General features: G+C 42.6%; 2 protein-coding genes across 2 annotated transcripts; both read left to right on the top strand.

Annotated features, from left to right (window-relative positions):
* The first annotated feature begins 1,062 nt into the window (after window positions 1-1,062).
* Window positions 1,063-2,843, top strand: timm10b (translocase of inner mitochondrial membrane 10 homolog B (yeast)). The gene is made up of 3 exons (XM_030792607.1): window positions 1,063-1,227; window positions 1,325-1,420; window positions 1,735-2,843. Exons 1-3 carry the CDS (start codon window positions 1,201-1,203, stop codon window positions 2,656-2,658), a joined length of 1,047 nt encoding a protein of 348 aa, XP_030648467.1. The 5' UTR covers window positions 1,063-1,200; the 3' UTR covers window positions 2,659-2,843.
* An 889-nt stretch (window positions 2,844-3,732) lies between these two features.
* Window positions 3,733-19,334, top strand: ilk (integrin-linked kinase). The gene is made up of 13 exons (XM_030792599.1): window positions 3,733-3,812; window positions 5,198-5,372; window positions 12,359-12,524; window positions 13,060-13,155; window positions 13,447-13,543; window positions 13,686-13,769; window positions 14,417-14,502; window positions 14,745-14,854; window positions 15,004-15,131; window positions 15,817-15,938; window positions 16,625-16,724; window positions 17,085-17,215; window positions 17,541-19,334. The coding sequence occupies exons 2-13, from the start codon at window positions 5,284-5,286 to the stop codon at window positions 17,688-17,690; spliced, it is 1,359 nt and encodes a 452-aa protein (XP_030648459.1). The 5' UTR covers window positions 3,733-3,812; window positions 5,198-5,283; the 3' UTR covers window positions 17,691-19,334.
* Window positions 19,335-19,574: the final 240 nt, after the last annotated feature.

Below are 19,574 nucleotides of genomic sequence, written 5' to 3'. Positions count from 1 at the left end.
ACAAGATGGGTGTGTTCCAGTGTAGAAATGAAATGAGCACCAGAAAATGTGTACAACATGTCACTTTGATGTCTCTCTTCCTCTTTACTTTCCAGAGAACTCATGTTTGTCTTTGATTAGGGTTGAATAACATCTAATTACTTATAGGAACTTGAGAACACTCACAAGTCCCAAAGATTAAGTGCAATTCCAGTAGTTATAACTAAACGGCAAAACTGTTTATATGGCCATGGGCATTTTGATTAAATATATATAACTGTCTCTCTATCTCTCCATATATATAAATAATTTTGAGTTTACTTATTTTGAATTTACTGTATAACTATATAAGCCTTTATTAATTTTAGAATGTAATAAACTGTATGTACAGTTCATGTCCAGACTGTAGTTTCACTTATTTCCCTACACAGACAGTGCCTTTCAGTAACACAACCCACGCGTGCGTTTTTCCACTTATCTGAGAGACTCTCAGAACCAATGACTGTTACTCAAAATTACTTGTACTTTTCATAAAAAATTATAACAGAATTATGATGATCTCGGCTCTATCACCTCTGTCATCTCGCTCTAGCAAGGTTATCGCGATCAAAAAATCGTTTCAAGAGAAAGCAATCAATTTTCATTTGGGTGTGGTGATTTATTTTCCATTTTAACGGTGGGAAACGGGTCATAAACTAAAGCCTTGAGGTGAGTCTGACTTTCTCAAAACTAAAACTCCCAGTTTGTCTCAATTTTTCATGTACTCTTGGCCATACTCTATCTTTTTCTGTGACTCGCTTTTCTCTGTCGGGATCCGCCTACCCTGAAATACAGTGTTTTTATTTGCCCATGCGCCGGTCTGACCGTCTCACTCCAGACATGGCGCAAACACATCTCAGGCTGGTAGCTGGTAAATTCAATTAAACTTGACTTCAAGGCTTGATGGAGAGGGAACAGAACAGCAGCATGACGTCCGACTCAACGCCAAATAGGAAATACCTTCACATCTGCGTCATGCGTCATTGCGTCATTGCATACATGTATTGTCACATGGGGTCAAACATGGCTGCCTGCTAGTGAATGTCATGCTACTGCTTTTGCCTGATCTGAAAATTAAAATCGTTCTTTGTATTCCATCACATTATCAAATAAATCATAACCCGTGCGGATCCCGGACCAAACTAAGAGAAATCTGTACAAACATTTGTATCTGGAACCGTCATGGAACAAGACCAGCAACTTCGGAACGTAAGTCAACACTAAATTCATTGACGAATAATCCGTCACAGTATGTAAATTATTGGTTATTGTGCTTTTCTTTTTAACTTTTAATTTTTATTTTTAGTTACGGGACTTTCTACTAGTGTATAACCGAATGACGGAGATCTGCTTCCAGCGATGCACAAGCAATTTCAACTACAGAAATCTTACGATGGATGAGGTAAGGTTAACTCTGCCTGAGTGTAAACCATGGGCCTTAGGTTATGCCTTAGATTTGGCAGTTTTCCGGACGTTTCGAATCTTAGACACCTGCTCTATTACGTGTTTAGTTGATATTATTATCATTTCTATTGCTAGTAGTAGTTGTAGAGGAAATTGTAGTAGTAGCAGCATTGTTAAATGAGATATGGCTAAGGTAGGGTCACGCACAGGCTGTTACCCATAGATGAACTGACAAGGCTTCAGCTGGTAGACATGTGACATATATGTGATGTTTCCCTCCCATTAAACAAACTGCCTGCCTAACATCTCTAGGAGCGCTGCGTTGACAACTGTGCTGGTAAATTAATCCGCACCAACCACCGTTTGATGGGCACCTACGTTCAGCTGATGCCACGTATAGTGCAGCGGAGGATGGACGAGTTGGAGAGTAAGGCTGCAGAGGCAGCAAAAGCAGCAGAAGCTTCAGAACCACCATCATTAGTGGAAGTGCCTCCAACCTCAACTCCAGTCACTACTTCAACTGACATGCCCCCTGCTGTCCCATTGGCTACAGATAGCCCTGCCACGCCCATAGGAATGCCCATGGCTTCAGCCCCAGGGGAAAGTATTGTTGCAACAGAGATCCCAGAGGCATCAGCTGTAGTTTCTCCATCAGCTTTGGTGAAAACACCACAAGAGGCGTCACCAATGATCGACATGCCAACAACTCTGGCGCCAGCTAATAACGACGTGTCATTAGCAGCTCCACCTCCAATAGTAGAATCAGTGACCCAGGCATCAGAGGGAGGTGGCCCACCCGTGCCCCCCGTGTCTTCAAATAAGGCTTTACCATTGATGGTCCCGTCAGCTCAAATAGCTCCTCTGAAAGACAGTTCCCAGACCTTTATAGCAGAGGCACCAGAATCTAAACTGACTTTAGAGTCATCCATGGGAGGAGCCGGTGCTACAACAGCGAGCACTTCGCCGGTGGCAGCAGAGGTAACCCTGGCAACACCATCGGACGAAATCAGGACTACGCCCACCGGAGATGCTACAGTACCCGTGCTCTCCGTGTCTGCCCCTCCAACAAGTTCCATCGGTGCACCTGGGGGTTCTCTGTCAAGTGCTGTAGCAGCTATCCCAATAGAAAACCTGGCTCTATCAAAGCAGCTGGATCAGGCCAACGGCGTCACAACAAATTCTTCAGGTCAAAGGTCATCGGCTGGGACAGGGCAAGAATCTCAGCCACCATCCTGACAGCAAAATGAAGAATGAGTTAGTGATGGTGAATCCATACTGAAGAGACACATTCAGCCCTGTTGACCTCTCACTGGTGTGGCGTTCGCAGAGTTGTGGTCGAATATGATGGAGAAAGAAAAAGAAAGATGTTTATGCCTTTTAAAAAAGCATTGTGTGTATTATGCAGAATTGCTGACTAAAATGACCTTCTTTAAAAAAATAAATCATTTACAGAGGAGAGCGATTTCTTTGCCTTTTTTTGAAGTCCGTACTTATGCAGTGTTTTTGTATTTATGCATGATAAATGATCCATGAAAGCATAGAGATGAACCAGATTTCCAAGCCTCTTATTCGCATGGTTTTCCTTCAGAGAAATTTCAGACTTCTTAAAATATTTCCATGTGTTTTAGAGCTGCTATTATTGGTTTCCATTGTAATAACATTATTATTCATGTATTCCTCTGAAATCATATTTTTAAAAATAGAAAGGATATTTTCCTGTATCTATTTGCTTTTATAAGTATGTTTATATAGACTGCTTACTATACTCAAATGAATAATCATTTAAAATGTTTGGGTAACTTATCACCAAACTTAACTGTTGCAGTTACACTGGTGGGATAATGCTGTCATTTACTATATTGATAAGTTTTATAGTGTTAACGGAGTGAAACTTTTTTTTTAATCCTCACTATATTTGTAATGTTAATATAAATATACACTATTGAGGCAAAAGAAAATCAACAGCCAGCATTTCTCAACTCTTTCATGGTTACATTTTCAATTAGTTGGGCAGCATCTGTAAAATTTCATATGTTGTAGCAGTATGATTTTTGAATTCACGAATAATATATGTCAAAATGTCGTCTTATGTAGTGGTCAGTTCAAATATGTCAAGTTTACCTTCCGTTAGTTTAAATAGCGCTTCTGTTTTACTTTTGTCACGCAAAAGTGCAAAAATACGTGTCCCGAGGGCAAGGATTTTTTTTACCCAACAGGGGGCGGTCTTGACCAAAACTGGAGAGGAAGAACCACGACTTTATGACTAGGAGGTGGTCGCTACGATTTCACGTAGAACCTCGGGCTATTGGGTGTGGACATTGGAAGTGTCGGTTCGCTTTGCTTCCATCGTCAGAGTTTACCCGCTTCATTTTAACTTGCCACATCAACAGGTAATTAACGTCGCGTTCATTTTCATATCTGTTTGAATGAATTCTCAACTGTAAAATCTAGTACTTCTTGCCAGATTTAATGTCTGTGGGAGCTGGTTACGTGTAGCGAACGTTAGCAGAGAAAAAGCTAAGTTAGCTCGGTACTGTTTACTCATTTTCTAAGCGGCAAAAAACAGCGCCGGTTGAAAATAAATGAGTGAAATACTGACAGTTTGACCTTCTGTCACTTTCTACTTCTGTGTCTTTGTTTCAGTTAGAGGAACTTATACAGGTCTCGGTTCTCTCTCAGGCCAACCTTTCGCTTAGCTGCATAGCTAACGTCACCAGTCATTCCTTTGATTTAATGCATACCTGACTGTCTAGCAGTGATGTCGCTGTCGGCTCCATTTATGTTGCAGAAGAGATGTCTGCAAGCATCTCTCTAACCTCACTATTGTATTTCATTAAAGTTCTACAGTGACTTGAGTGGTTTTAACTCTTAGAAAGCTCAAAATATAATAGACTTTGTTGGTGTCAGATGTGTACAGTGCGACGGTATAAAGATAACAGGTTAGTTCTGTTTGTTGTGAATACGTTATAATCGCCTAAGAATTCGTAATCCTATCCTATCCCGAGTGCCTACAGAAAACACAGCACATCTGTTTGACCATTTAACATGAGTGTCCAACGGTTCACACTGGAAAAAGCCTATATCTAAGAAGTCTTGTATGTGTAACTTTAAACCAACTGAGAGAGTGGAGTGTGAATGCGATAATTACCAGACGTGTTTGTGGATGTGTGTGTGTGTGTGTGTGTATTAGGGAGGGAGAGAGAGAGGTGTAAGGTGCGTTTCTTACCATTTTACTTTTTGCACCTAAAGGACACAATTATCCAAAGACCTGTCACATTAATCTCGCTCTGTCTTGCATATGAAGAGTAAGGATGTTTTAGTATTTTTTGGGGTTTTTTTATGTTCCACTCTGTTACAGTTTGTTGACGAACATTGAGACCCAGTGTATGACATTATTACTCTCATTCAACTTTTCTGTAAAGCCTGCTAAGTTTGTTCACCATCTGACTCATTAACTTATTTGGTTCTGTCTGGCATAGCAAGACAAGACATTTTGCCCAGATGTTAAGATTGTTTGTGCTACGGCTGAAAGCAGTAAGATTCCTCAAGACCAAAACTGAAAATGTGTTGTGGATCCCACACAACACGCATCTGTCCACAGCAAAAAGATTCTGTTGTCAGAAATGTCCGAGAGGAGACAGAGAGGTGGTTAAAGTCAGAGACAGTTGTCTCTGTTTGTCTTGAAGCATACTTGCAAAGAAGCTTTTGCGACTCCTGCTACACCTCGCCTCAATGTTTTTTTTTTTTCCCTCAACCTCCCTGTGCATCCATTTAGGCACTCCTGTTTTAGACTCCTCTCCCAGGGCAGGCCTGGTAGGGGAAGGAGGACTCCGCCGCTAACAGGAGGAAGGAGGAGCCAGAATGGACGACATCTTTACTCAGTGCCGGGAGGGCAACGCTGTGGCCGTCCGCTTGTGGTTGGACAACACTGAAAATGACCTCAACCAGGGGTGAGTGGTTTCCAAACCGTTGTCTACTGTAAAGGGAGAGAGTCTGTCGACTTTGTGTTATGATTCTGGCCCTGTCGGTCTGTTTTTGTTTTTGTTTTGTTTTTGTTAGGGTGTGGTTTTTTTTTTTTTTGTCTTTTTTGCCTCCCCCAGCAGATTTTGCAAACATCGAACAGAACGGAACCGTAACCTAACCACAACTGTAACCTGAACCATAATCATACAGTAGGGATGGGCGTTCAATGGTTCCACAGTCATACTGGGAGGGAACTGGTGTACTGGTACCAATTTTAGTCCACTGTTTATACTGATAGTTTTTTGTATTTGCATCTCGTCAAATGGAGGCTACCGCATCAACTGACTAAACATATGCTGCCACAAAACAACAAGAAAGATGTTGAGCTTTAGGTCCAGTGCACTAGTCTGTGAATCATAAGAAAGGAAAAAAACAAAAGCAGAACTGCAAAACATTGTACAGCTTCGAGTAAACCATCCCACGCGCTCTCTGTACTGCAGATCGTGATAGAATGAGAGAGTAAATGTGAGTGAATTAAATTATTTGTCATTTAAATTGTACATTTAAATTAAATCATTTGTAATTTAATTACAAAGAAGCATTCACCAGGGTCAGTTCCGTAAACAAAACAAATGGTAGTTTTCAAAATTCAAACCCCCAACCCTAAGGATTCACACAGAATTTCACAAGGGCATAAGCAGCACACCCCACTTTCTGATGCATGGGGTGGATTGTGTATTTCTTTGTGCGGATATGACGTGTGTTAATCGACACAGAGACCCTGCACACCCCTTCTTACTGTCACATCATGTTCCCAGTTTTGCTTTGGTACACTTATCTTTTCTCTAAAATTACTCGCAGTAACAGAGGAAGCTGTCTGTTGGTTGTCATGAAGCGTGTATGGGTCCATGTGTTTTTTGGATGTTCTCCTTGTTTTCGTGTGCTCTAGCTGACCAGTCAGCCTCATCTTTATGTATAACTCGTATGACTAGTTATCTAGCAGGACTTTTACTACAAAGAGACCTTTTCATTTCCATTGTTTGGTTTTTTTTTCTCAGTTTTTTTTTTAACTGTGCTTCATCTATGCTTGAGCATTCAAATATTTGAGAGACTCTTGAGCAAAGGCTCTCAACTCCAGTCCTGAGGGCCCCCTGTCCTGCATGTCTTTGTTTAAACTCTCCTGAGGTCAGGACTGACACACTTGTTTCCACTGATCAATTAATCATCAAACCCTTGATTTGCTCAATCAACCGTGATAATGAAGAGTTGCAGGACAGGGGGCCTTCAGGACTGGAGTTGAGAACCTCTGCTCTAGAGTATCCTTTGGAATACTATGTTAGTCCATTGGATTCTGGGAAGTGAAAGTTTTAGATGACCTGACTCAGTAAAATGATATTCCTGCCTGTCAGTGCATTACCTTGCACACAGTCCACCCTTTTTTTTTTTTTTAAACACATAATGCTAATAATGCCAATACACGCGTGCAGCTGACGCGGTATAAAAAAACAAAAGAGAGGAGAAGAGGGGAGATATGAAATTATAACCCTATATGGTGTCCAGACCTTGAAAACGGCAGAGCTGGAAATGTGTATGTGTTGAGATACTCACTCCCATTCCATTCTCTCTCTCTCTCTCTTATTCTCTTCCCCTCTCTGTGCGCCAAGTAGCATCACAGCAGTGGTCTTTGGCTTTACGTTCTATATGGATAATCTGTTCCAGACAGCTGGTGCAGAGAAAAAGCTCACTCTCGGGAAAGAGTTATTTTACCCCCACCCCCCCACCCCCCACCTCATTGCCCCCTCCCCCGTTAACAGCCACTTTATTACGTGCAGTAGGATGTGTCTCATGTGGTTTACACTCTCTGTGGGCTCGGCTGACATGCCCCGGCTTATTAATGACAGAATCGGCGTATCACAGGCAGAGGCATGTCCGTAGATGGTTCTGGAATCCCTCCTCAGAACGCCCACGTGACCATGACAGCCCCCCCCCCCAAAAAAAACCCCATCATTTCCCACTGCCGATTTCAATCTCGGCATTTCCTGTTCGTTTTCAAAAATGCTTGAAATCGGGGATTGACCGTGAATTCAAAGAGCCTAGCTCTTAGCAAGCGTTTTCTTTCCCAGAGAGTCTGTCAGAGTAAGATTCCTACGGCGCTTACTGTGTTTCTAAATGTGTCTAACTGTTGTGTGCTGATGTGTTTATGTAATAAAATATGATGAAATGAGGCGCTCTGTCTCCTGGCTTCTTACAGTCTCTTGGTTTATTTACCACTACAATGAAGGGACTTGGAGAATTTGGACCAAGTGGGAGAGCACAGGACAAATAGTTTCCATACTCTGAGCTTACTAACCAAAGCATGCTGATTTGAGCCATACCAGTCCCCTCTTAGTCATCTCTCTCTCTCTCTCTCTCTCTCTCTCTCACTCACTCTCTCTTTCACACACCCTCTTTCTCTCTGTCTGCAGTGTTTCTTTTTTACCAGAAATAGGAAGGTTTTTTCAAAATCCCTCCTACCTCCCAAAAATCATATTTATATCTATTTTATGTCTGTTTTGTCTTTCTCTTTTGGGACGCTTGGTTGTTACACTTTATTAAACAATCCGACTGATGCACTGATTGTAAGTCGCTTTGGCTCAAAGCATCCGCTAAATGCTAAATTGTAAATTGTAAACACACAGTGTTAATGTGAGCATTGTGATAAATATACAGTGTGAGATGCTGCCGTCCCGGTAGAGGAACATGTTAAAAACAGATTAAGTTTCAGTGCTTTAAGAGCTCACTGTGTACAGATGATTCGCATGTCTGCAGGGGGGTGGCAGGAATTAGAATAGGGAAATTGTGGTCAGGGTTGAAGAATTCTATTTCAGTTAGGGACATAACGTCATTTAATCTGTCCTTTACTCACCGCGGTGCTTGACAGTAAAATAATTGAGCTTCCGTAGTCAGCCCAGTTTTTGGATCATATAAGCCCTCGTTTAGTACGGCAGTCAAGTCTCTAATAACTTTTTGTGGTGTTCTGCTTTAAAAGGGAAAATTTACAAGCAGTTTTGCCGTAATTAGTCCGCTTAGTTTTTCCTCACTAACTGCGCTCCTTACGTTTTAAATGGATCCAGAGATGAATGAACAGAGCAGTCATTACTCCAAAACGGCTAAATGTAGTGTCCGTAAAGGCCAGTCCTGCAGTAGACAGGCTCTGGGGGGAACGCTCTGAGTTACAGACCAGAAATACCACAGAGAAACAGTCAGAGTCATAGTGCCGTGATGTCATGACAGAAGAATCCCTCAAGGGCTGCGCACTGGGAACCACGGAGGAAAATGTAATGGGGGACGAGAAAGCCACTGCCTTGGGTGTCGCAACTGGGCATTCTTCATATTCTCTCGCCTAAAAAGAACAAAAAACAAACAATGCCAGCCGACAGAATGTAACTTTTTATCAGACGACAGACTGTAATATTATTGGTATCTGCAGCTTAGATCAGCCTGTGGGCTTTTGTAGTGCTAGTGTCAGCTCTCGGCCAGCTGTCATTTTGGTTAGGTTTTCTTTTGTATGCGAGGCTCTGGTTATAGAGTGGTTTGAGGTGAAACGTCAGAACTGTGGCAGTGTTTAACACTGGGGCCCTGTAATCCCACCATCAGTCTGTGTCATAGTCCAGAGGAAGAGTTGGGCAACATGTCTAAAATATAAACTGTTTTTCATTTGTTCCTCAGTAACAATACGTGTGTGTGTGTGAGAGAGAGAGAGAGAGAATTGCCTGTACACGATTGACTGTTATATATTTTTGTTCAGTTTAAAAACAAATGAAAGTGTGTTTGAGTGGTGTATATGTATTTCATACAGATCTTCATTACATTAGGATACCAGATCTTCAAATACTAAATTCTTCCTCAGAGCGTGGGCTTGTGGCTCTGTTTTGCTTAGCATGGCCTTGAATCTGCATAGCTTTAAGGTGCACTCTTTACAAGTGCTGCGTGTTAGTGAAAGTACATATGAAACATAGGAAATATTCAGTTGGGGAGAGATCCATAATGGGTCAGTATGGGTAAATGTTCAGTCTGCTGCTCTGCCCTATAGAGGGGACCTCACATATCGGGGAGAACCCCACAGTAGTTAGGAGTTAGTCAGAGACACTGTGATCAGGGAGTAAGCTCAGTGAGTTGTGTCATTGTTGGTCTGGAACAGGAACATGTCGGTGGATGGATTACGAAACTCAGTATGATTAGGTGGTACAACCAGACATTTTGAACGGTTATAGTATGTTATATGGTATGGTGTTTTTTGTTTGTTTGTTTGTTTGTTTGTTTTTTATTTATTTAAATTACAAATACTTTCATTTACTCATCTTACCTTAGCTTCCCTCCATTTCTCCTTTCTTTTTATGCAGATTTGTTTGTAGATTGGTTTACATTGTCTTAGTTGTTAGTTAGTTGTTTTAGTTTTGGTTTTGGTTTTGGTTTTGGTTTTAGTTTAGACTGAAAACATTACAATACATTTTCTTTTATGCAAATGAAGGCCACACTGATATGAAATGGTAAAATGAAAACCCTACATTGTTAGAGATCTCTCCCAACAGTGGAACTGCTCGATAATTCTCATCTAGGAGTAAAATAATTTCTTACCCTCTCAAGCGAATTTAATATAGCCTTAAAAAACTGCGCGACCTGGCGGAACTCTGACCGTTGGGTGTGATTGCATTCGTAAGTGGTCGTTTCCAGTTTCCCCCCCTTCCTGTTTAATATTTGGGTAGGATATGTGGATGTGTGTGGCAGAGTGGGCAGGAAGGCTTGTATAAACCGATCTGAATAGTATAAACTGCTCTTCTACCCCTGTGTGTGTGTCAGTCCACACCTCTAAGACCAGGCATTGTTGTGCATTGCTAATGAAGAACACTGGGTGTGTTTGCAGTCAGTGACTATGCTGTGACTCAGTGTGTTTTATTGCGTGGTCGAGCGTTAGTGGATTACACTTGTGTTTTTTAAGGAGTGTGAATACGGCAGGCTTTCATTCCTGCCCTATAAGGCCTGAAGGATCGTAGTCATTAGGAAACGGCGTGCAAGGACTCCTGATCATTCTGGCCTCTGTCGTTCTAACAGCGCGCGCTTGGCCGTCAAACTAATATCTGTGCCTTCTTTTCGCTGGAGGACTTTTATCTTTACATCTGTTTGTATGAATTGCATTTGCGTGAAGTTCCAGAGCCATACATGGACAAGACAGTCTCTCTTTCTGTGCTCAGACACAGGCTGCCCACGCACAAAAAAGGCAAGGGGTGTTTTCTTCAGCCAGGGGAAGGAGGGACACAGAGAGGGAGAGAGAGAGGGAGAGAGAGGGGGGGGGGAGAGAGGGAGAGAGAGAGAGAGAGAGAGAGAGAGAGAGAAAGAGAGGGAGAGAGAGAGAGAGGGGCAAGGGGTGTTTTTTGTGGGAGGGGGAGAGAGAAAGAGAAAGAGTGTTTTATGTCCGTTCTCTCGTTTCTTTATCCAGTCAGTGCGGTCTTTGGTAGTGGGCCCTTTCTGACCCCCCCCCCCCCCCCCCCCCAGAGAATCGATAACCACATGCTTCCTCTTTAATGTCCTGAACCACATTTTACTATCATAAAAAGCCAAATGCCTGTTTAGCTTTTCCTCTCCCTTTATCTCTCGTGTCTTTTGAACAAAAAAAGAGAGGAAATAAAGAAAAAAAAAAAACATCTGTGTGAAGTATTTGAGGGAGTTACGCTGCCCTGTGGAGGAAACCCAAAACATGACATTCTGTCTCTCCCAGTGGGCCAGCGAATATTCCCCCCTGTTGTTTTTCACATCTATTAATCAAAGTCTATCTTGTTTATTTCCGTTCATTTTAGTGGGAGGGAATCAACCCTCTGTTGTTATTGTCCTCTCTCATTATCTGTTACCGCGAGCGCATACTTTTTCAAAACTGAATGAAGGGAATGTTGACAACTTGAGCCAAACCACCAATTTTTTTTTTTTCTTTTTTCTTTTTCTTTTTTGTTTCCCCTGCGTGCGGTCTCGTCCGCTCCGGCCAGTTCCGTGAGCTGGAGGTATGTGAAAAGCCCCGGCAGACGTTTTTTAAGGTTCTAGCCACTTCCTCCACTGTTTACTGAGGAAGTCACTACAATGCTGAGGTCAGAGGTGTGAGTAGCAGCTAAGTGACAGTCTAAAATCAAGTTTTTAAAACTACCTCTGCCGGCTACACCAGTCAGTTCGTCAGGACAGTACAGCTTAACGAACAAGCCGCTGTTGTGGAGGTAGTCTTAGCTGCTGTAACTGGCTTGTATTGGTTGTATGTTGTCTCAGTCCTAAGTGGACGCAGTACAGTAGCAGTTGGGAGTAACTGGAGTTGAGGGTTCGGTGGAGGTCTCAGTTACAGTTGTAATAGTTTCAGTTTCGGTGTTGGTAGTTTCAGTCGTCCCAGCCATTGGAGACGTGACTGTGTGTCTTTGGCTTGGTTTCTGACGGGGGCTGTAGAAAGGAAATGGAAGGCCTGAGAAAGAATTCCAGGCTTAAATATAAATAAAGCCTGGCCGCTGAGTGACAGAGTGCATCTGAGTGCAGGACCAATTGGACAGCAGAGCTCAGGGTGGGGACAGGAGGTTTGGTGGTGGTGGGGGGGGGTTGCACTGTCCACATGAGGAAGGGGCTAGTTAACTGTTGTTTATATTTAACCCACTGGGGAGAGACTGGGAGACAGACAGCTGCGAGGTGGATCCCCGCAGTGAAGGGAAGTGACAAGCAAAGGCCTTCCAAATATGCCAGTGAAAAGTCTGTCTCTCTGTATAGTCTGCCCTCAAATTTGAACATTTGTATAATGCGGTATGAAGGAAGAAAAGTAATTAGAAAATAATTAAAAGTAATTAGGAAGGGGGAGAGACAGGGAGTGTTTTTGAAACCAACTTTTAAGTCAGCGTTGTGGGTGTTCATTGCTCAATTCCCCCTTTTCTCTTTTTTTTTTTCCTTCTGTCTGTGTGTGTTTGTGACTCAGAGATGACCACGGTTTCAGCCCGCTCCACTGGGCGTGTCGTGAAGGGCGGTCCGGCGTGGTGGACATGCTCATCATGAGGGGGGCGCGGATCAATGTCATGAACCGCGGAGATGACACACCCCTGCATCTTGCCGCCAGCCACGGCCACCGGGATATCCTGGGCAAGGTGTGAACTCCCTGGTGTTTGATCACCTCACACACACACACACACACACGCACACAGATGCACAAACGCATACAGGCATACAAACACACACACATGCGTCCCCACGGATACAGAAACACGTACACAGTCAACAATACAATGATCAGATGCACAATTCATTAATTCAGTACCCATTATGTTAAAATATAAAGACCCACACACGTGTGTGTGTGTGTGTGTGCGTGCCTGTGTGTGTGTGTGTGTGTGTGTGTGTAAACGTCAGATCAGGGCATGATTGACCGTAAGCTAGACCCGTATGATAGGTGATATGTTGTTGTAAGTGCTGGTTTGTGATGAAATCCTGTATCAGACCTGTGAACTTCGTGCTGTATTTTAGGTGCTGTGTTGTAAGTGCTGGTTTGTGATGAAATCCTGTATCAGACCTGTGAACTTCGTGCTGTATGTTAGGTGCTATGTTGTTGTAAGTGCTGGTTTGTGATGAAATCCTGTATCAGACCTGTGAACATGCTGAAGCTTGTCTTGATCTGTCGTTCAGCTGATCCAGTGCAAAGCAGACACCAACGCTGCTAATGAACACGGTAACACCCCTCTTCACTACGCCTGCTTCTGGGGCCACGACCTGGTTGCAGAGGTTAGTATGCCCCCTGCTGGAGAACCTGTGTAATTACCAGAGTTGTTTGACTCTTAGTGACCATCTTTATCAATCTTTAAAATATGAGGATCTGAGAATCTAAATCGTCTCTGGAAGACTGTGGAGGTGCTTGTTTATTTTGTGTTTTTTGTTTTGTTTTGTGTATTTTTTGTTTTGTGTATTTTTTTAAGCATGCTTTTTCAGTCGCTGTAGGATTGTTTTCAGTTGACTGTAAGACCGATTTTTCTGGAACCTGAATTTTTCTGAGATTTTTCTGGCTCTGTCTCTCAGGACTTGGTTACTAACGGAGCCCAGGTTAGCATCTGTAACAAATATGGTGAGACTCCCCTGGACAAGGCTAAACCACACTTGCGTGACATTCTCAAAGGTATGGACTCCTATCTCAACTACACGTCCGTGTGTTTGTCTCACATTTATCACAGACTGATTGAGTTTGTCTCACAGACAACTCTGGACACATGCTCTTTCTGTGTTTTCTTTCTCCTGTGAACACCGTATTTGTTTTCCAGAGATGGCCGAGAAGCAAGGACAGAGCTTGACCAAAGTCCCCTTCAAAGACACCTTTTGGAAAGGGACCACCCGAACACGACCACGTAAGCCCCGCGTTCCCTCACACTCGCACTGGGCACAGGTCACCTGTCGCACCAGTAGAGATTATTCTGCACTGTTTCTATCAGTAACACGTAGGTTTGCAAAAGAAAATGTATCGTCTACAGTTGTAGGCTGCCACAACAGTGGGCAAAGGACTATTGCCATTAATATAAAAAAAAGAAAAAGAAAAGATCAAAAAAAGATGTTGAGTTTTGGTGAATGACCAGGAGGTTAGCATGTAGATAGGCAGGAGAAAACCATGTGACCGTGTGATCCTTTACATAAAAACTCACACTATCCATTCTGAAATAGGTGCTGAAATAAAGAGCAAAGTTAAACTACTGAATAAATGTATTATTATTTAATTAATTAAGTGAAAACACCTTACCATTTTGTCACTGTGCAAAATTCATATTGAGACCACATTTCTCTGTTTCTTTCACATTGCAAAATAGTACGATTGACCGAAGGTTAACAGAAAATGGAATGTGTCTCCTCCTTGTGTGTGTGTGCGTGCGCGGGTGCACATACATGTGCGTGTGTATGCGTGTGCGTGTGTATACGTGTGTGTGTGTGTTCATGTGTGTGTGTGTGTTCATGTGTGTGTTTACACTCACGTGTATGTCTCTCTTCCCCTTTGTGCCTGTAGGTAATGGAACGCTAAACAAACACGCTGGTATAGACTACAAACAGCTCTCATTTGTGGCCAAGATCAACGAAAATCACTCTGGAGAGGCAAGTTCATCTTTCTCATTACCCCATATATACAACACATACAGTTATGCATATCCATATACAATAATTCATATCCATATACAGTAATGCATATATATGTACAGTAATGCTAGCTGATCTGAGTCAGTTCATCTTGAGCTTTCTCTAAATGCGTTAATATAAATAAACCTCTCTCGCTCTCTCTCTCTGTCTCTCTCTCTCTCTCTCTCTCTCTCTGTCTCTCTGTCTCTTTACCTTTTCAGTTGTGGCAAGGTCGTTGGCAGGGCACTGAGGTCGTAATCAAGATGCTTCACATTCGGGACTGGACGACCCGAAAGAGCCGTGACTTTAATGAGGAGTACCCTAAACTAAGGTACCGTCACACCTACTTACCAGTTTCATATCCTCTCACCTTTTCACCACGGGTGTCTGTCTACAGCCTGTCGTACATGCCATGTTTTTATATACGTGTGTGTGTTCGTGTCCCACATCCTTCATTGTCTCCATCTTCCCTCACTGTAGGATCTTCTCCCATCCCAATGTGTTGCCCATGCTGGGGGCATGTCAGTCACCCCCTGCCCCTCACCCAGTCATCATCACGCACTGGATGCCCTATGGCTCGCTCTACAACGTCCTTCATGAGGGCACCAGTGAGTAATACGCCTGCCCCAACATCACCTCTGGGCACGCAGGCAACTCAGTCAACATCATGTACTTAGTCAGTCTGTTGGCACAAAGAAAGTGTCTGTTTGGCCTCTGTGTGTGTGTGTGTGTGTGTGTTTTATGTGTTTAAGTCTGAGGTTTAAACATTTACTTTACTTGCAGATTAGAGTTGTGTAAATGCTGATGTTTTGAATTTTGTCTCTTCCTCCTGTGGCAGCAGCAGCAGCAGCAGCAGCAGCATCAGTCATGTGACTGATTAGATAGAGGAAGATCAGCATGTCTCATCAGCTCTATCTGAATGTGCTGACAGTGATCTCTCTCTCTCTCTCGCTCCCTCCCCCCATCTCCTCTCCCTCTCTTCACTTCTCGCTCACTCATGTTCTCTTGTTCTCTCTTTCACATATTCTCTCCCTCTCATGTTCTCACCCTTACACTCACATTCTTGCTCCGTGTCTTTTCATGTTCTCTCTCTCTCTTTCTCCCTCCCTCTCTCTCTCTTTCTCTCTCTCTCTCCCTCTCTCTCTCTCCCCCTCTAATATTCTCTCTCATTCTCACTTTTTTTCATGCTCTTGTGCTCTCTTTCACATTCTCTCTCTCTCTCTCTCTCTCTCTCTCTCTCTCTCTCTCTCTCTCTCTGTCTCTGTCTCTGTCTATCTCTCTGTGTATATATAGACTTTGTGGTTGACCAGACGCAGGCTGTGAAGTTTGCTCTGGACATTGCTTGTGGCATGGCCTTCTTGCACACACTGGAACCCATGATCCCGCGCCACTATCTCAACAGCAAGAGTGTCATGGTGAGAAACACACCCAACAACCTCAACATCTCGGCTCTCACTGACTCTAACTTCTCACAGTACCGCCCCCGGGCCCATGTGTCTCAGTATTCTCAAGCAGACAACTCTACTTAAACTTTAAACATATACTTCTCTGAACCTCTCTTATAGGATTATAATCCAATGTCTAGGCAAATGCAGCTTCTTCTGACTCAACCTCTCCTCTTTACATGTGTATTTTGTTCCTCTGTGTGTATTAAGAATGTTAACAATGGCTTAAAGAAGCTGCTGAACCATGCCTGGTGTGACTCAGTCTAATTTTCGCACTGCGTACTCAATTTAAATATCATGGCAGTCTTAGACACAGACATCATCTTCAGTGATATCTGACTGTGTGAGAAAGAGAGAGCGAGAGAGCGAGATGGCTCCAGAACCTCTCCTGACGAATTGTCGGTGCTTTATATCGCTTTGTAGCCTTAACATAGTTCAAGGTTTGTGAGGTTTTAACCCCAGGCCATGGACAATCATCACGGATATAACCCTGAGCAAGGTATTTAGCCTCAAAGGTTTACCTCAAAGTTGTGTCATATAGATAGTAGTCATTTAAAGTCCCTGTGGGTAAGAGTGTTGACTAAATGATTACATATGAATGTAAAGCCACCTGCCTTGCCTCACTCTCTGACGGTTCGGACTGGTTTGATTGACAGATTGATGAGGATATGACAGCCAGGATAAGTATGGCAGATGTCAAGTTCTCCTTCCAGTGCCCTGGCAGAATGTACTCCCCCGCATGGGTGGCTCCTGAAGGTAAACTCTTAATGATCGATATTATCCCTAATGTATCAGTCACGCCTTTTAGTCTTAATCTGTTTTCAGTGGTTGTTTTTTTTTAACCTCTTTGTGGGCCATTCTGCAGAAACAGCAACTTTTTAAATTGCAGAATAGTTTTTTTGTAAGAGTCACTTGGATTTTCTGTGGTTTCACTACCCGTTTCCATCCATCATTTCCAGAGAGCACCTTCAGTATTTTTCTTTACCCAAAGAATACAGTATAGTTCGCTTGTTTTTTTTTTTTGTTTTTTTTTGTCTTCTCTATTTTCTTTTTGCTGTTTCCTAATCCTCACTCTTAAAGCTGCTATTGTTTTGCCAATATCTTGTTTTCATGCAGCCCTGCAGAAGAAGCCAGAGGAGATAAACCGGCGTTCAGCAGACATGTGGAGCTTCGCCGTGTTACTTTGGGAGCTGGTTACCAGGGAGGTACCATTTGCTGACCTCTCCAACATGGAGATAGGCATGAAGGTGAGAGGATGGATGTGTGTGAAATGCTGTGTGTGTGTGTCTGTGTTTTACAGCTTACCCAGGACTCTTAAACAATCTCGTTTAAATTATTAACAGTATTACACAATATTAAATTCAGTAGTCTCCTCTTTTCCCTTACTTTCATCTCTAGAAAGAGGAACAATATCAGTGAATTATAATGTAAAATACGACTTGTGGGTTTTTTTGGGGTTTTTTTCCATTTGATGCAAACAGAAGAGTTTTGCAGTTGGTCCATTCGTTGCTGTATCCCATCTCTTGTTGAGGGCTTTCTTTACTCTTCCTCCTCCTCTGCTCCGTTTCTCAGGTGGCTCTGGAGGGTCTGCGGCCCACCATCCCCCCCGGAATCTCCCCACACATCTGCAAACTGATGAAGATCTGCATGAACGAGGATCCGGCCAAGAGGCCCAAATTCGACATGATCGTGCCTATTCTGGAGAAGATGCAAGACAAATAAACGACGGCGCCCGAGCTCTCTCTCTCTCGACCCCCCCTCCCCCTTTTTTTAAACGCGTCACGCCCAAACACTGAGCTCACCAGTATTGCCTTAAAAAAAAACACCCCACTCTCACCAAAGTGCTCTGTGTCACTGTATTATTCCTTGGCTGCAAAAAAAAAAAAAGAAAGGAAAAACAAAAAAAGAAGCGAACAGACATCTACTTTTCATGATATATGAACCTTTTTAATGCCGTGTTCTCCATCTCTCCTGTGTGCAATGATATGCAAGCAGAGGATCCGGTGTGTGTATATGTGTGTGTGTATTCGTATGTACTTGCATGAGTGTGTGTGTGTGTGTGTGTGTGAGTGCATAGTCCACATCTTTGGAGCATGGTGTTCTGATTTCAAGATATCTCTATACAGCTATTAAACAGAAAATGTCAGTGATCACGACAATGTGACAGTGAATGTACTGTAGCATCCATCATTTTCAGCCAACCACTAGTCCTCTGTTTCATTACAATGGACTGTCATCCTCACCCTCCATTCAAGGGGCCATACATGACTTGGATTGCTTTGTGCTTTTGTAGTATTTAGCTCCAATTTTGTGCTATGAAATAAATTTTAAGGCCTTGTTTACTTGTTCTAATCAAAAGCTGCAAAGGGACTTTTTTTTACTGAAGGAGAAAGAAAAGTTCTAGCCATTCACCGTGTTTTAAGCACGCAGGAAAAAGAAAGTGTTTTATTAACATTAACAGATATTGTTTTAATGCAGTATAAGTTTGTTTCCCTCCTTTTCCTCCCCTGGCTCGTGCAACACCATTTCAGAGTTTTTGAACTGCGGTTTTGATAAGTACAGATTGGTCAAACTATTGGCTGAGGTTTTTTCTTTAGCAGATTCTGTTACTTGTATTAATCTTATTCGTGGCTCATGGCATGCGACCAATAAACAGACGGTCAAATTTTCATCAACATTATGTTAGTATAATTGGTTTCAGAGTAAATGTCGTTTATGTTGGAATTGACGGTGGTCTGTTATATGGAAGTGCCTAACCTCAGGGCAAAGAGACGTGGTCATGCACCCAGTGTGGTCCGCAAATAAAGTGTATGCTCTAGCTGGAAACCAGACTTGCATGATGACTAATGTTATTCTCTGCAATGACCTACTGCGTCAGCTCCTGTGCATCGATTGCCATCTATTCTGTATTGTAAATTTTACGATGTCTTAAAGATGTTTTGATTCTGTATATACAGGTTTAAACACGGGAGGATACAACAGAGAACTCATCGCGCGCTCCATCATTCTCTGCAAACACTACAACCAGTAGCATCACTTCTCTTGCTCGGCGTATTTCCTCTGTTTCTTTATTTCTCGCTGGTATATGATGAAATACTAATATTAATAATAAAAAAATACATGCTTTACACAAATGTTGGTTATTTAAATAGACATATATTGTTTTATATTTGCCCTGGGCACAGTACAATTTTTACTTTGCTGTAGACATGTCCCACAAAAGCATACAGCCTTGACCTTGAAAATTATGTTATCGGCGAAAAACCATGCACATTTGTATTTTATTCCTCAAAACTGACTCGCGTGTGGCATTTGTGTTTATCTGCCAGAAATTTTGAATGTTTATTCAAATTATATTATGTGTACTCGAGGAATACAAACAAATAAAAATGTTTTTGGCTGGCTGTGGCTACTTGTGTCAATTCTTTTTTTCCGAACACTGCATGATATCACTTTTAGTTATTTTTCAGGATAGAAAAAGTAATAATTTTGGTAAGACCGCAGGGCATCTGTGACACATGGCTACGATCGATTGAGCATATTTTTCATCCGGCAGTTTCATCCCCAGTAATGGAGAAATGATCGCACGTGACGCTCAGAAGAGAA

Source organism: Chanos chanos, chromosome 15 (assembly GCF_902362185.1).
Source record: "Chanos chanos chromosome 15, fChaCha1.1, whole genome shotgun sequence".
Lineage (NCBI taxonomy): Eukaryota > Metazoa > Chordata > Actinopteri > Gonorynchiformes > Chanidae > Chanos > Chanos chanos.
Note: the sequence above shows the minus strand (reverse complement) of the source record. Positions and strands in the feature narration are given on the sequence as shown.